The 17,579-nt window shown below is 39.9% G+C and overlaps 1 protein-coding gene across 23 annotated transcripts in view; it reads right to left on the reverse strand.

The window, feature by feature from the left end:
- The window catches only part of lrba (LPS-responsive vesicle trafficking, beach and anchor containing), a 241,565-nt gene that overhangs the window by 171,376 nt on the left and 52,610 nt on the right, over window positions 1-17,579 (reverse strand). For all 23 annotated transcript variants that reach the window (XM_074629449.1, XM_074629440.1, XM_074629454.1 and 20 more), the window contains 8 exons: window positions 17,277-17,369; window positions 15,777-15,885; window positions 15,352-15,433; window positions 11,991-12,114; window positions 11,695-11,887; window positions 1,480-2,877; window positions 1,184-1,389; window positions 87-240 (listed from right to left, as the gene is read on the reverse strand). In XM_074629449.1, the coding sequence (XP_074485550.1) occupies window positions 87-240; window positions 1,184-1,389; window positions 1,480-2,877; window positions 11,695-11,887; window positions 11,991-12,114; window positions 15,352-15,433; window positions 15,777-15,885; window positions 17,277-17,369 (2,359 nt within the window). The remainder of the gene's footprint in view (window positions 1-86; window positions 241-1,183; window positions 1,390-1,479; window positions 2,878-11,694; window positions 11,888-11,990; window positions 12,115-15,351; window positions 15,434-15,776; window positions 15,886-17,276; window positions 17,370-17,579) is intronic.

Here is a 17,579-nt window from a genome sequence, read left to right on the forward strand (position 1 = left end):
AACTTCCTGTGACATCAACTATATATACAGCCACAGTTAAGTGTACACACACACACACATATACACACACATATGAGGAGACTCACAGAGGAAGAGGTGGCAGCAGAGAGAAGAGGTAAAATGCCTCCACACGCCATGATGAGGTTGTCCACCACCTGGGAGATGAGGTGAATGCTGTTGTGGACAAACACGACGTTCTCACTGCTGTTCACAAAGTCCAAAATCGTCTTGGTGGAGTGACTAAGAGGCAGAGGACAAAGAGATCGCCTTGTTAACAAAACACAAAGTAGAATATAACAAGTAGAAGAATCATAATCAGAATCTGGTTTCTTTTTTCATTTATCTATATAATTTGTATTTCTTCACTTCATTACGTCTTTTTGTTGTAAACTAATTTCAATGTCATATTATTACTGTTATTATTTGTTGTTGTCTTTTTGTTTTGTAAAAACAAATGAATACAAAAATAATACAAAATTTTAAAAAAATGAATCCGGTTTATAGCCAATTAGGTTTTCAAATACAAGGAATCTGCTTCGGTGTATTCGTGCATAACATAAACATAGCAAGAGAAAAAAGTGTAGCAAAAATCAAGAAAAATAAATATAGAATAGAAAAATATGAAAAAAATACTATAAGAAATATGTAAAATATATCTAATTTAAAAATGAAAGTTGTTGTTGCCGTTAACTGCTATCATTCAAGGATAAAAATATCCTACATATCTTTACAAAAACATTTCCTGTGCTTTGGTCTACACCTCATCAAGTGTCCTCAGCGGGGCATGAATTTCAAAGCATCCCTAGAGACTTGATTTTTACTTTAATGTAATATAAAGTACAGCTTTGTGCAAAGATTGTGCCTACTAGAAATATTTCTGGCCAATATCTATTTTTGCCTTTAAATGCGTAAATATGCAAAGAGAAATTCTTCATTTAGAAACATGGCAAATAATAAAGTTTATAATGTTAAGTACTAAACATTACATTTACAAGCAAAAACCAGAAGTGAAATCTACCCAGTAACAAACAGATCTCCTTCCGGCACCACTTGATTAGGAGCAGGCTGCTCCTCAGAGGCACAGAAAGCCAATTAATCTCTATTCCATTAATCAATTAACTAAATAATTGTTACTGTAGCTAATGCATTAGTAAAGTCAAGAGTCAGCAGGTTGCTACCCTACCTCCTCCACATCTGGACATCTGTCTCAATAGAGAAGAGCAGGTCAGCGAGGAGTCGCTGGTGCATGTGGGACCAGCGGAACTCTGGGATACGAAACATGGTGGAACGAGGAGCCGAAGTGCTGCTGCCCTCTCTCTGCTGACCTGATGACCCTCCTGCTGCTGGTGCTGCTGCCGCCGCCGCCACCGGCTGGCCTTGGCTTGTTTCCTACAGGGAGACACCAATAATGCAAAATTAACTGAAAATGATCAGTTCTATGAAACATTATTTAGTGAAAGATGAAAAGTAGATGCGTACCGTTGTAGAGGTCTCCTTCAATTCAAGTCTCTCCGTGTCTAAGGCCACGTTGGACACATCCAGTCGGGCAATCTTGATCTCTTTGGTCTTGCTGACAGAGTCGGCACTCTTCTGGGTGCCAGAGTTTGAGGCAGCGGCGGTGCTGCCGTCTGTGGGAGTGGACAGGGTGTCCTCTTCAGTGGTGCCGGTGGTCTCTGAAGGCTGGCTAGGTGGAGGTGAGGGGGAGTCTGATGCTGCTGCGACCTCCTGGGCTGGAGATGGCGGTGCGGTGTCGGAGGGCTGCTGGTCTGCAGAGGACGGCTCTTCATCTTTAACTTTTTCTTTGGGTGGTTCTGTCACACTTTGTTCAGGTGTTTCAGCTGGAGGAGTCTGACTCTCCACCTGTTTCTCTTCAGCTTCACTCTCTTCTTGTATTCCAACTTCCTGCTTCTCCTCTTCGTCTGTCTTCATCTCACGACCTTCCTGATCATCTTTCTCGCCTTCCTCATCTTCATGTTTATCCTCCTCTTTTTTTCCTACCTCCGCTTCCTCTCCAGTAGCAGCTGAAGCGTACGAGGACTCCTCTTGGCTATCATCACTAGCGTGGATCTGGTCACTGACGGAGGACGCGTCAACCAGGTCCTCGTTCAAGACGGAGGCTCCACTCGGCGCGCTGTTCTCCAGACAGGCCGCAGCCTCGGGGGACGTTTGGTCAGTCTTACCTTCTTGTTCCGACTCCACTGGCAGTTCTGTATCCGCTTCTTTCAAAGAGTCTTCTGTCATGGAGTTTGATGATACACCTTTGGTAAGTTCAGGTTTTTCATCATCTGTTACAGGTGTTTGTCCTTCATCACTCGCAGATGTTGTCGCAGCGTCTTTAACCTCTTCAGTTGCTTTTGCGTCATCCGTTTCAGCCTGGTCGTTGACTGGTGTTTGTAGGTCGTCAGTGTTCTTCTCAGTGGAAGTCTCTGCCGCTGGTTCCTGCTTGTTGGTCTCTTCATTCTGTTCCTCTTCATCAATTTTTTGTGTCACAGTAGCTTCGGTCTCTTTTCCATCATCACCTGAGCCATCCTTGGAAGACTCCTGAACCGACTCTTCTTCTTCTTCTGCCCCTGTCAGGATGTTGGGCATGGTGACGGATACGCGTCCCCTTTCATCAGCAGCCTCCGGAGGGCTGGAAGTGACGGTGGAACTAGATGCAGAGTCAGGGGACTTCTGGGACAGCTCGTCCACTCTGAGCTCAATGACGGTGGACGGGGCCTTCTCCTCTGCGGGCGGCCCGTTGACACAGTCCATGGTCTCCGAGCTTTGGCTGACACCGGAGATGGTTCGGATGGTGCTCAGAGAGCCTGCAGACTCCTGACGCCGGTACTCAAGGAACATATGGGACAGATTCTCCTTGTGCTGCTCGAAGGTGACCTGCAAACACAAACGAGTACCTGTTCAGATGTATGAAACACTTCTAGTCTTGGCTCCAATCTACCTAATTGGTCTATTCTTTAATCAAAGAATAATTCAGATTTATTACAACTTGGATCTTACATTTGTAGTTTTGGCCATCATATCAACGGATTATAATGACATTTATTTCATAAAATGATTGCTGAGACCTGAGAACAAAGTAACATTCCTACAATAAAGTCCAACAGCCAAGAAACACGTAGTAAGATGACCAACCAAACAGCTTCCAGAATATTAATACTACTTTATTTGGAGATAAAACTGAAAGTGAGTGCACCGGAAATGTCACTGTACAGTAAAACCTACGTGCACACAACTATGATTAGCACAGTAGGTTAACCAGGAAGTCGGTCTGATGTAATGTGATGGATGTTAAACAGGGACACATATGTTTGGCTAACCTGAGGGCTTGTTTAAAACCTTAAAAAGGTCCAGTGTGTAGGAGTTGGCGGCATCTATTGGTGAGGTTGCAGATTGCAACTAACTGAAACTTCTCCTGTGTGCCAAGCGTGTAGGAGAACTACGGTGGCCTATGCGAAAACGTAAATGAGCCAGTGTTTGGTTTGTCCGTTCTGGGCTACTGTAGAAACATGTCGGCCGTCTCCTTGAATAAGACCCGCTCCCCTATGTAGATATAAACGTCTCATTCTGAGGTAACGAAAACACAATGATTCTTACTTTTAGGTGATTATACACTAAAGAAAGCATACTTAATTAATATTATTATTAATATTATATTCCATTTATGCCAATAGATCCCCCTAAATGCTACACACTGGTCCTTTAACGCTCGTCTAACCGCTTGTGTTTCTTGCTGAATTAAAACTTATTTGTAAAGTTGCTGTGTTCCCAGATTTCATTAAATCACTTGGTGACTATAATTTTGTTATTACCGATGTATTGTGTTACGGATGTATAGCCAAAACTACAAAAACAAGACCAAAATTGCTATAAATCGGGATTATCCTTAAAGGACCAGTGTGTAACATCTGGCAGCATCTAGCGGTAAAGTTTCAGATTGCCGGTGCCAAGCATTTAGAAACTCTACAGTTAAATGTTGAACACTGAACAAATGCCATCTCATCCTATCAAATAAGCCCTCCCTCTGTCTAACTAATATCTATCGTTTACACATTCAGCCTTTTACCTTATTATCCCCCCATGAACATGTTTTCTAGATGAACAACAACTTGTTTCATCTGGAAACATCACATTATGGAAGCAAGATATTCTCAAAATGCTCTTTAGCTGTGAGCTTATTACTGCCTCTAACCACTGGGACCATTTGTGGCTAACTGTGCCATATTTAAAACTTTTCCTCTCTCTTATGCGCCGCTGCCCACGGCCCTATTAACCCCTATCAGTCTTCTTACATCTGATACGGGTAGACTAGACTGCTAGTCTATAACGACAATGGTCTGCAGTGGCATTTGAGGAAGAGCCCATCCATGTAAGCAGTCATAGATTAGCAGTAGATACTATTAGTGTGTGTCTGCCGGCTGTGCTGAGTGCGTGTCCGGCATCGGCAAATCCTCCCACGCCTAATTTAAGACCCGGCATTAATCACTGGGCTTGGAGGACAGAAAGTCAAAGATGGGTTGGTGGTAGACGGGAGGGGGGGGACTAGACCCACTTTGCTGCTTTTTCACCTGAGGCTATTTGGACAGAAGGAGAGAAAGAGAAAGAAACAAAGAAAATAAGAAAAGCCAGAGATCAAAAGGAAGGAAAAAAATAAGAAACTGCAAAGGAGGAAGAGGAAGAAAGTGAGTCATTGAGAGTGGAAGAAAGGAAAGGGAGAGAAAGAGGCTGATTATTTGTAATTAATTAGGCGTTATTGTTCTAAATTAGCCTGCTACACGGCTGCTCATTAATCTTCTGTAGTGGGAGGCAGTGATTGGTAATCCATAGCTGTTTTCAGAGTGCACAGCCTGCTCTAAATGCGCCAGCAGTCCGTCTCTTTCTCTCTTCCTCCCTCGCTCCCAGTGATCACACAGCAAGACCTTCTACCCCATTAGTTTGAGCTTAATTTGACATTTAGCATTTTTTTAGCAATTAAAAGGCCGCATTCAGAGCACGCCACTATGGAAATTATGCGGGAGAGCGGTGCAGAACATAACGTCATAGATCCAGGATGCAGACTGTACATTAAGATGATGTATGTTGGCCTTAAATGGGGCTCTGTAACAGATCCAGTTACCATTAGACAGAGGTAGTATATGTCTCTGTGGTTTTTAAAAGAGCGTTTAGCCTCCCTACAATATAGAGAAACTGCCTTGGGTGGCTGAGACATCAGCGCTGATCTAATCTAATTTCATTCTACTCCATGACTCGGCCCGGCCTCAGTGGGGTATGGGAAAATGTTATGGTAATGTACGAAAACATGGTGGGCTTTTCTAATGTGACAGGTAACATGGTATTAACTGGGCGCAGCATACAAAAGACCAGAAATGGTCTTTGGAAGGGGACACACTAGCATAAACAAGACGACATCGCAATACTTCAATGCGGCAAGTTTCTGTAGTTTCACTTCCCACAAAACTTTTGAAAAATGAAATACATCACAGTAGTAGAAAGTAACTAAGTACAATTACTCAAGTACTGTACTTAAGTAAAGTGTAAGTACCTCAAAGTTGTACTTGAGTATTTCCATTTCATGCTACTTTATACTTCTACTCCACTACATTTTGCAAGCAAGTATTGTACTTTTTACTGCACTACATGTAAGGGATAACGTACAGCTAGCGGGTCATTATTGTGAATTAAACCCCAACAGGGCGATGCGTCCCCCTGACACATAGGACTATATTTCACAACAATGACCCGCTAGCTGTACATTATCCCGTTTATTACACGGCTACTTACTCGAGAAATCAATAATTTGACACAAAAATGGTCCTCCAGAGTCTGACATCAGAACTGTGTTCATAGTAACAGTCTGCTATAAAGAAATAAAAGACCGTAGAACGCTGTGATTGACCAATCAGAATCGAGTATTCAACAAAGCCGTGTAATAATAATTTGATAACTTTAGTTGATTCCGATTATCAATACAAAATATTAGAGCTGAAACGATAAGTCGATTAATCGATTATACAATCGACAGAAAAATAATTGGCAACTATATATATATTTTCAATTAATTCAATTAATCATTTCAGTCATTTTCCAGGCAGAAATAGTGAAACACTCATTGTAAACTAAATATTTTTTGGTATTTGGACTTATGGTCGAACAAAACGACATTTGAAAACGTCACGTTTGGCTCTGTGAAGTTGTAATGGCCATTTCCTGACAATCTTTTCGACATTTCTTAGACTAAACAATTATCGATTGATTGAAGAAAAAAAATGATCGTCAGATTAATCGATAATGAAAATAAATCGGTAGCTGCAGCCCTACAAAATATAAATGAACTAATACATTATCAAAGGTTAAGCTATCCACATAATATAAAAAAAGAATGTATATAAAATATAATAAATATATAAAAATAATTAAAATAAATCCCATGTTTACCAGCTGCAAAATTAAAGTGTTGAACACATTAATGCATCAATAATTATAATAGAATAATAAAATATATGTTATTCTGCATAATAGAGTACTTTTACTTTTATTTGGGTATATTTTGATGCTGATACTTTTGCACTTTTACTTCTGAGTACTTCTTCCACTTCTGTCACAAACAGACAAACACACATATATCTCCTCTTCCCTGCAGTCCAACAAGACCTGCAATCACATTCCCAAAACAATCTATACAGAACCTAGACCTTCCACTGTCACCATGTCTGTGCTGTAAAACTGATCTGGAACAAGCAGAGGCCCACACACCACTACCTGTTTGTTGAGGGTCAGCGTGGCGGAGCACTGATCTTGAGAGACCCCCACAGTAGGAGCCTGGGAGTCCCCATTTAGATAAATAGATAGAGAGCGACCACAAAACAAAGGGGGAAATGGGGAGGGCAGCGTGGCTCTAATCCGATTAGCTAAATGCAATTCCTCCTCCAAAATCAATGTCATCTGCTACCGCGGTGCTGGCTGGGTGGTTTTTCGCTCTCGTTCACAATATCTTCCTTTCTCGCTCGTTGTAAAAACATTTTTCTTCTTAGTTTTCTCCCCCCGTCTGATCCAGTGATATGCATACAGTCTTTATCTGTAATTTCTATCACAACCATAGGGGGACAAGCTTGCACAAAGGTCCTTCAGGATACTGTACATTAAAATAGCTTTAACGGGGTTCCTATCGGCTCATTATTATACATTTTACTTTGGGATTAATATTTATTTCAGAATTACAAGATAAAAGATTAAATAGTTGGACACTAATGCTGGCAGTCTACTGGATAGTATAGACAGCACTTGATGCATGGCTATTGTCTAGCATTGGCTAGTCAATGTTCTTACTCTCTCCTTCCTTTGTCCACTTGTCAATGTATCTATCTGAACCACAGCTTGTGTGTAACGTCTCAATAACCCCAGAGGGCAAAAGGTACATGGCAACACTATTCTGCATTCCACCCATAAACTGAAAACGGGTGATTAAACTAAATACCTCCAAATATGCTCAACTTCGAAACATAAATTGTAAAATGACCAGCTCTTACTGTCTGTTATATTTTGTTTTGGCTCATTTCAGCTCATATTTATTTTTGTGGTAAAACGCCTGACAGGTATAATGAAGTTAGCTGACAGTGGGAGTCTGGAGGACGGAGGGACCTTCACGCCCCGATCTCTCTCTCTCTCTCTTTTGGAGATCTCCTTGTTCTCAAACTGATTTGTGTGCAGAGATGGACGAGGGGCACCTTGGGTGGGTGTGTGGGCTGAGGGTGGGAGGGCTGTCGTGTCAGCGTGCCCACCTGCAGGAACATCTGTCTATTCAGAGAAACGCTCACACAGATACGCTTACTTCCTAATGACTGACATAGAAGGATACACACACACACACCAAATACACACAGACACACCAAATGCACACAGATTTCTCTCAGAAACTTTAAATTCTCAACAAAACATAACCACGCTCTTAGTGCATCTTGCCAGTCTATGCTTTGACAGCAGTAAACAATAAAAGATAAAGCAACTCACTTTGAAGTTGGGCAGTGACAAAAGAGCCAATTGGAGCCAATCACAAGGCACAAGTCAAACCTCTCTATAGTTCCCAAAAAAGGCTAAAATACACATTTTACACCTACAGATTAGTATTAGAGCTGCAACGATTAATCAATTAATCAATTACTTGTCAACTATTAAATTAATCACAAACTATTTTGATAATCGATTATTTGGTTTGAGTATTTTTTTTAAAGAAAAAAAATCAGATTTCTCTGATTCCAGCTTCTTAAATGTGATTATTTTCTGGTTTCTTTACTCCTCTATGACAGTAAACTGAATATCTTTGAGTTGTGGACAAAACAAGACATTTGAGGACGTCATCTTGGGCTTTGGGAAACACTGATCCACATGTTTCCACATTTTATACATTTTATAGACCAAACGACTAATCCATTTATCGAGAGAAATAATCAACAATGAAAATAATCGTTACTTACAGCCCTAATTGGTATGACTGTAAAAAACTTAAAAAGATACAAAATATGGTTCATATGGTTTCTGTCCACTGTTACACTCAACAAGTCAAAACTTTAAGTCTAGTTTTTAAAGCCAATAATGTGAACAAAGGGCCTAAACTATGGATGGAAATATAAAATTAGACTCTTATACTGTTATACTTTTATTTTTCTGTTCAACTATATAGCAAAATGTGCCTTAAATGCAGTAAAAAAAGGAGAAACAACTAGAAGGGCACTCGGAAAATGCAGACATCCACCAAATCCATTTCCATAAGTGAAAAATAATGCGTGTATCCGCCTTGTAATTCAGATCTGCTCCAAACATTAATGGTTCTTCCTTGTCTCATGCTACACCCTTCCACTAGGGGTGTTACGATACATCAATATGGATCGATGTAGCGATTCAATGATCAACGATCCAAAATCATCGATGCAAAGTGAAAACATCTATACATATCATCATCTTTAAGATGCGCCTTTATTTTGAAATTCCCATGGCATGTCTGTGTCACCATTTCTGTCCAAGTGCACCTCCTTCCTAAACATTCAAACTGCGCTTAAACGAGAGAAATGTTGCTCTTTATAGTAAACAACAGGAGATGTATTTTTGGAACAGATTGTCATGTCTGGAAAAGCTCAGTAATAAAATTGTCAAATCATATTTTGGTTGCTTTTTGTGAGTTTATACAACTGTAACTGATTGTGTTAAATAGGGATGTGATATCGTCTCATATCGATCGCAGGCCCCTGGATTGAATCAAAATCATATCGTGGCAGACTTTGTGATATCAGCGAATATCATATCGTTGCCCAGAGAATCAATATAATATTGTATCATGATGAAACTTGTCATTTACACCCCTACCTCCCACCAAATTTCATTTCATTGCCTAAGGAAGTAATGAGGAATTAAGTATGGAGATAAAAAACACAATAATGCATTAATAGAAAATGCAGTACAAAGCCTCTACTAGCAAGGTGAAAACACGTATTCAGCATGAGGCATATTATCTCACAATACATGCCAAACTGACAACTTTACCACGGTTGACAAAAGGCAAACCAATTCATAAAGTCTATGTAGAGGAGAAGTGTGCAAATATGTATTTGTGAATGCATATATGCAGTTATCAAGAGGCTCCCAGTGGGCTGGTTGTATTTATGAGGCCTTGTTTCTCTGATTGTTCTCGCACGGTTCCGATGAATATTCAATGGGCTCGGAGAGAACTGCTTCCTAGAGCCCAAGAGAGAAGGAGGGCAAAGAGAAAATGTGCCTTGTAACTCGCATAGACACACACACAGACACGTATGTGCACATACACACACACACCCACACACACACAATCATGCGCACACACAGACACACAGCCCTGCAGCAGTGGGAGGAGAGAGCAACAGTGACAAACAGCTTTGGTGCTACAAAGGTGGCAGGAAATCTATCAAACGGGACAATAAAATTGCAATTGAGTTTCTTTAGCTTTTTTTATAGCAGATGCATGTATCTTGGTGGCTAGCACCCGCTGCACCTATCCAAGTCACAGGCGGGGTCCCTGGCTGCACTGCACTGTGTGTGCATTTGTATGTGTGTTTGTGTATCTCACATCTTGCAAGTGCATGGGTTTATTCACACACACTGTAGGTGTGAAATTCGGTTGTTAGACGAGTGCTGGGCATTGTAACTAGAGCCAAGAAGAAACAGCATTAATCTTGTGCAATTATAGGGAAAAAAGCCAATTACAGCCTGTCGTGTACGAAGAACAATAAACAATTTCTGCACAACACCAAACTAGACACTTTGCTACGTTGCAACACACTGCAGCAGCTTTATGAACAGATGGAAAAGGTACAAAAGCTTAAGGTGAAACCAAATCCTTATGGATAAAATGTACATAATAGCCAATATCTCTGAATAATATTATATTTGCACTAATATTATTTACTTTATATTGTTTCTTTTTTTCTGTCACTGTCCAGAATACAATGGAATTGTTACATTTAAGATGTATATTAAACGGAGGGATCGTAAAAATGCTTTTTATGTTAATATTTAATGACAGAATAATACAGTTAAGTATGCAGACCTCTGCTGTTGTACATACACGTCTTTTCTTTTCACTGCAGCACAATGTGCCCTCATCTTTGTGACCCTACATCAAATACCTTGACTACCAATGTGTAAAAATGTCTTTAGACCTTCATTTGTGCATGTTTCTATTTTCACTGCCTGTTAGTTCTACAGTGTTCAGAGGTGTGTGGAGACATCAGAGCATCCAGCATATAACACATCTAACATCCTGCTAACTACTGATCATCTCCCAGGCAGTCTGTCTGTGCCCCCTACTGGACGCCAGCGCTCCCAGCAGCCCCACGCTGCTGCAGCGGGAGCGTCTCATATCACAAGTACTTCTTTAACTCAGCCTTCAATCTGCCAGGCTTAAAAAAAACCCAGACCACAATCTGACACCAACCTCAATTACTTCACTGCTTTGGACCAGAGTAGCGTAATATGATATCAACAGTGAATTTCTAAAGCACTATTTTGAATTTGGCTTTTGGAAATAAGAAGTGCCAGAAGTTTATTTTTATCTGTGCAACGTGAAAGAGAGAGACTCTCTATACATAAATAAAGCGTGGAAGGGCTGGTGGAGTCATTGCCATTGGTTTATATTGCAACTAGCTTTTAAATTATAATCACCGTATGGCTTCCATAGCGTAATCTGATGGGCACTGAGAGGCCAGGTTCAATTACTGTGCTAGCCTACGCTGCGAGTTAGAGGGTCAGACGATAATGCTCTAATTTTTTAGTTGATGAACTGCATTATGTCAAACTAAACATTTGGGTGACCGAGCTGATGGCTGGATGCTGCTGTCCGTTTGGCTGGAATCAAACTGAGGAGGAGGAGGGCTACAGTTACAGTAATGTGGTGAATGTTTAGGCTGACAATACTGAAGCAAGATGTGAGAGTGTGTGTGTGTGTGTGTGTGTCTGTGTGTTTACTACAGAGAGATAGAGAGTGTGTGAGTTTAAACGAAGAGAAACAGAAACGGGGAAAAAAACTGTAAAAATGAAACAGATGAGGAGATAGAAGAAGATCCACAGAGAAAGATAAACAAAGCAGTGTCTGACCTGTGTGTGTGTGTGTGTGTGTGTGTGTGTGTGTGTGTGTCTGTGTGTGTGCATGGATATAATGAGCGCTCTGACCTTGGAGTGGGTGATGGACAGGGTGTCCACCCAGACGCGCCAGCCGCCCCACTCGTATTTGATGGCGTGGTAGAGCAGGATGCGGAAGATGGCGTACACCATCTCTGTGATTTTCTGCTCCTCGTTGTTCTGTGGGTTGATGTAGCACAGAGAGAGCATCCACTCCTGCCACACCGAGCACTGCAGCAGGCTCCTGAAACAAAACAAAAAAAAGTACATGGAATATGTATTTGAATCCCACCGGCATGTAAACAGTGCGTGGACCGGTGTGTGATGTAGTTCTAGTGAATTCTTACCTGCGGTTCTCTCGGCTGTTATTGAACAGTTTGATCATGTCTGACAGGAAGACCTTGCGCACCTCCATGCTCTCGGGGGATGGGGGAGACGTCTTCAGCAGGGCAGCTATTACCTTCAGAATTTCTGGAAATATTAACAGAAACATGCCCATTATGTTTAAGGACTGAGGTAAAAAAAGAAAAAGTAAATAATGTAAGAAACTATCAAAATTGGGGCTGTCAAAGTTAACCCAATAATAACATGTTAATGTAAATTCCTTTTAACGGCACTAATATCTTTAACACATTAACGCAACTTGCAGTTCTTAGGGTGTAGCAAGCTCATTTTTAAAGCGACAGTGAAGATACTGGCATCATTTGAAACTATAAAAACCTAAGGGATCCATTGGTACCAACCATGTCATACTAGCTTGTTGCGAAGGAGGCTAAATATCGCTCCAAACTTGTGCTAAATTTTGGCGAGGAAAAACTGGCATGGCCATTTTCAAAAGGGTCCCTTGACCTCTGACCTCAAGATATGTGAATGAAAATGGGTTCTATGGGTACCCACGAGTCTCCCCTTTACAGACATGCCCACTTTATGATAATCACATGCAGTTTGGGGCAAGTCATAGTCAAGTCAACACACTGACACACTGACAGCTGTTGTTGCCTGTTGAGTTTGCCATGTTATGGTTTGAGCATATTGTTTTATGCTAAATGCAGTACCTGTGAGGGTTTCTGGACAATATTTGTCATTGTTTTGTGTTGTTAATTGATTTCCAATAATAAATATATACATATATTTGCATAAAGCAAGCTTATTTTTCCACTCCCATGTTGATAAAAGTATTAAATACTTGGCAAATCTCCCTTTAAGGTACATTTTGAACAGATAAAAAAAGTGTGATTAATCGTGATTAAATATTTGAATCAATTGAAAGCCCTAATCAAAATACTTCCTAATCTGTTCAGAATGTGTCTTTGTTGTCCATTTTTAAATGAAATACTGTAGCAGGTTGTATTTTTAAGGATTATAATATAAAAAAAGTTTGGATTTTTTTGGAAACATCGAGCATTCTGCTGTGAAATAAAACGCTTTGTGGCCGCAGAAGGAGGAACTGCACAAATCAACAACTAAATCGTACATTGGTCTCAACATGTGCAAATCATTGTGTCACAAACTATCTGAACTCCCAGCTGTACACACCTGAAAATCTGTGCCTGTGGTAAGAAAAACAGAACGGAGGGGAATAAAAAAAAAACAGCCCAGGCCATTGATCTTTATCATACTGTAATGGTTTTGATATTGTTTCAAACGAGAGAGCCAGAGTCACAGGCCCTTCTGGAAGGCTTGGCTTGGGTTAAACCAAAGAGACTGACTGTTTAGATGAATTATCTAGACAATGTCAGTGTCCATTTACTTTGAGTGGAGAGACGGCGGGTCTTGGATTTCACTCGTCTCTTCAGACCTTGGCGCTAACCGATGCCCCCTTGCCCCGGCAGACGGTTGTGTTGTTTCTACGCCTTAGTCACTCAAATTATGAGTCGCTGAACCTTTACCGCCAGAAAATTACCCCAGCATGTACCGGGAATGAGGATGGAGGGATGGCGTATTCCCCTTCTTTTTTTCCATTTGCTCTTGGTTCCTTTCCCTTGAGTTAATTTGAGGGAAACGGTACTTCCTCGGTCTGTTTGATTGGCTCTGACGTTACTAAAGACTGCAATCAGGGGGCCATTTTGGGAGTTTGTCGCAGATTAAATCAAGAGAACGCACGGCAAAGGAGAAACAGACCACCGCTCTGTGCTCCACAGAATGTGCTCACATGTACAAACCCATATACAAGGTTTCTATGATATACACCGCCTGTCTGGGATGGTTGGGTAGGAGAGTTTTTAACACAACAAAGGCTTAAGATAATCAACGTGTGACTACAGCAGGACCTTGTCAGATTAAGGCTGGTTGGAAGTAAACCTTGGTTGTGATTACACCGAGTACTTGGATTTCAAACTGATTAAAGCTGTTTTTGCAAGTGTGCGCACGAAGAAGGTGCATGCATGTGTGTAAGCAGCGGTATGAAAGAGAGAGCGAAATGGGAGATATTTTCTTTTCTTAGCTGAAATGAATACTTAACATTTCAACATATGAAAGATGTTGTGAGCTGACGTGAAATTGGGGGTAAGTAACGGCATGAAAATATAAGATGGGAGCGCTGATCAAAGCCTGGAGTCGCTGTTTCAGCTTATTATGCTGCAGCATATGAAAAATGAGCATGCGCTGTCTGCTAGTAATGATGCACTGGTAGGAAAAAAAAATATAAAAATATATGCGAGTATATAGTGACACTACACGCACATACGTAAGCACAGTATGTGTGCATTTAAATAGAATTTTCTTCTAAATCATACATTATATTATTAAATCTATGTTTAATTGTATGTTATGATCAAAACAAATTTTTAAATAATTTTAATGACAAAATATATAATATAACATTATTAAAAAATACATGATACACTAAGTTTTATGGCACCCAGGGGGTATAGGGTAAAACATTTTAACTAATAGATATCACCATGAAACTTCCCTAGTTGATTACTTACATTAAGACAATTATTTTTTTGTATTACAGGTTTTTTGAAATTGTATGTTTAAATGTGCAAATGAGGCATTATCTAATGCTAACTTTTGTGGAATTTAGGAGACATCTACAGATGTAAATAGACAAAGTGTAGTAAAACACCTAAATGTGTGTTTTGGATGTTTTCTTTCCACTAGTCTGAAAGAGGACGTGTTATGGAAGCAAAATAATATAATAAAATAGCCCAAGATCTCAAAATTGTTGTTGCCTGGGGTGTCTCCCCTTAAGTAATAACAAAATACTGCAACATTAAATATTTACTCCATAAAGTTCATACAAATTCTGTATTAACATTAAATGATTTAAGCAAATGCATTAAAACAATAAACTCTAAATCCACTTAAATGCAATTAAATAATTCATTAAATGCATTAAATGCACACACAAACATAACATTTTCACTCCCCGAAGTTCCATCATGATTTCATCACATTTATCATTCTTTATATTGAAATTAATCCTGACAAAACATGATACCGACTTCCAATAAAACCAGCAGATGTGTGTATATTTGTCACATATTTTTGTCGTGCTGGGATTATGCATGACATCCGAGGTTCAGTTGTATGAAAATACCCTCTGGCTGCAAAATTTATGTGGTTCATTTGTTTGACTGTATATAGCGACTGCGCGGTTCCACGGGGAATAATCCTCCCGTGCAGTATGGAGCAATAGGTATGTAGAGGGTACGCTGCAGGGGATGATTTAGGAGAGTAGTGTGGCGCAGAGGAGGCACTTACGTGGGTTGAGAATCTTCACAGAGGAGTCGGGGTCCGGATGCTGTTTATGGATCACTTGAGTGCAGATCTGCTCTGTGAGAATCTACCGGGGGACAGAGAGGGGATTCAAGTCGTAAATATCCACATCGGCGTTAACAATAACAGAGACAAAGACCACACTATGGATACACAAAGATATGTATATGTTACACCATCACGCAGTATATGGCTGGATAATTGTCAAGTTTCTGCAGGTGGTCAGCCATACAATTTATTATTTCAACAAACTCATTAAATTGTCAGGTTTAGCAATAAAAGAAAAACAGATAGAAACAAAGTCAGTTAAAAAGGTAACAAAATAAATATTGGCATGCAGTTGAACACAGAGGTTATTATTATTAATATGTCTATGAAGATCATTGTGTGTACGTATGCAGAGGACTGACCTCGAAGAGCACGTTGTAGGTTGTCATGGTGAACTGGCTGGAGTGGAGCATCAGGCGTTCAGTGAGCAGCGAGAAAAGGCCACTACTCAGCATGACCTCGGGTTTCCTCCTGATCAGGATATGAGGAGGTCAAAGGTCAGTCAGTAAACATCAGTATTTGCCAGATCACTGTTGTATCAGAAAGCAATGCAGCGCTTCCTCTAAACTGGAACACGATATACAAATCTGGCTCGATATCGATGCACAACAGAAGTAATATCGAATCATATTGAAAATGTCTTGATATATCATACATTTTGAGAAATGACGAGCAAGATCTGGAGTTTCTTAGTCAAATTATTGCAGCGGTTGACATCTGTAGCAGAATAAATCAGCTGAGCTCCAGCTGACATTTGACACGGAGGAAATGAAAAAGAGAATCACTGCTGACTAATAAAGTAAGAGCAGTTCTTCACAGAAAACTCTTCGTCGCTTTCATCTCTGATCATGGATCGACTCCAATTTCAGTATTATAGCTCAGCTAAAGAGCTGTGGACTGTTTGCAGATAGTCTCACGGTCAACCTTTCATCTGGATCACAAGGCTTAAAAAAAACAAAAAAACAGTTGCCAAGATCTGGCTTGAGTTGTTTCTAGTACTCCAACTTAGCATAGGGTGCACACGCTATAATTATATAGTGGTTATTAGTGAAAATAAAGTGATGAACAACTTGCAATATGACCTGAATCTCATCATGAATTACCACTCAAAGAAACACTGGGTATTTGGAGAGATGCGATCTGGAGCACATGGTTATAGTAAGAGCTTTTAACAAGGAGCAGCACTGGACATTTGATGGCTCATTAGACAAAAAGACAGCTCACAAGTGACACATGCACATCTAAGGGGTGGTTAAATGCATGATGATTCACCTTTTCATTTTAGTTTATTGTGACGGTGAGGCCTGCAGCTCGATAGAGAACTAACATTAACTGAACCCGTTTTGATTGTATTATTTAAATGCAGTGGTATGTTGAGATTTTTCTGCAGATTTTACAGCTGCTCTGTCACTATAAGGAACCATTAAGAATCGGACTTTGCCTTTTAAAAATTACAACAGCTACATATAACGGCATAATTAGCATAACAATCAACATCTGAGCAATTTCACGTATGAAAATTTAATTCCCTTTCAGTTATTAATCTTTTTCATTACTTAAACAACTTAAACATACATACATACATACGACCCGCTCTACCCACTGAGCTACAGCCGCCCTTTTAAAAGTTCAGTATGCTTGAAACAAAGTATGACATTAGCAAGCAACTTGCATTTGTAACTGTATTATATAGCGTTCAATCTTTACAAAAACATGTAGTTCAACCATAGCTATAAGACTATACAATTAGGACCGTGTGCTTTTATATATATAATTTTACATTTCTAATGCAGACTGAACTGATAATTTCAAAACTACCATGCTATACAGTGGCAGGGATGTTAGTTTGTAACTGTACTTACTTTGGTGACAAGTATTTCAGGAAGTAGCCCATCACTTTGAGTGTCTGCACTCGTATTCCTTCACTTTTTGACGCCAAAAGCTTGTAAATCACACTGTGAAGAAAGCAAATTAAACTCCATTTAAAAATAATTTAAAAAGCATTATTTGAAGTATACAATGAACACGTTACACTCTCGTAGCATTCCATTAAGATTTAGCAGAATAGCATGTATTATGTTCTTGGCAAAAACACTGTTTGTTTTTTTATTTAAAAACAGAAACAAAATCTAAAGTGTTGCATAAAACTACAATGATACAAGTTA

Source organism: Sebastes fasciatus, chromosome 3 (assembly GCF_043250625.1).
Source record: "Sebastes fasciatus isolate fSebFas1 chromosome 3, fSebFas1.pri, whole genome shotgun sequence".
Taxonomy (NCBI): domain Eukaryota; kingdom Metazoa; phylum Chordata; class Actinopteri; order Perciformes; family Sebastidae; genus Sebastes; species Sebastes fasciatus.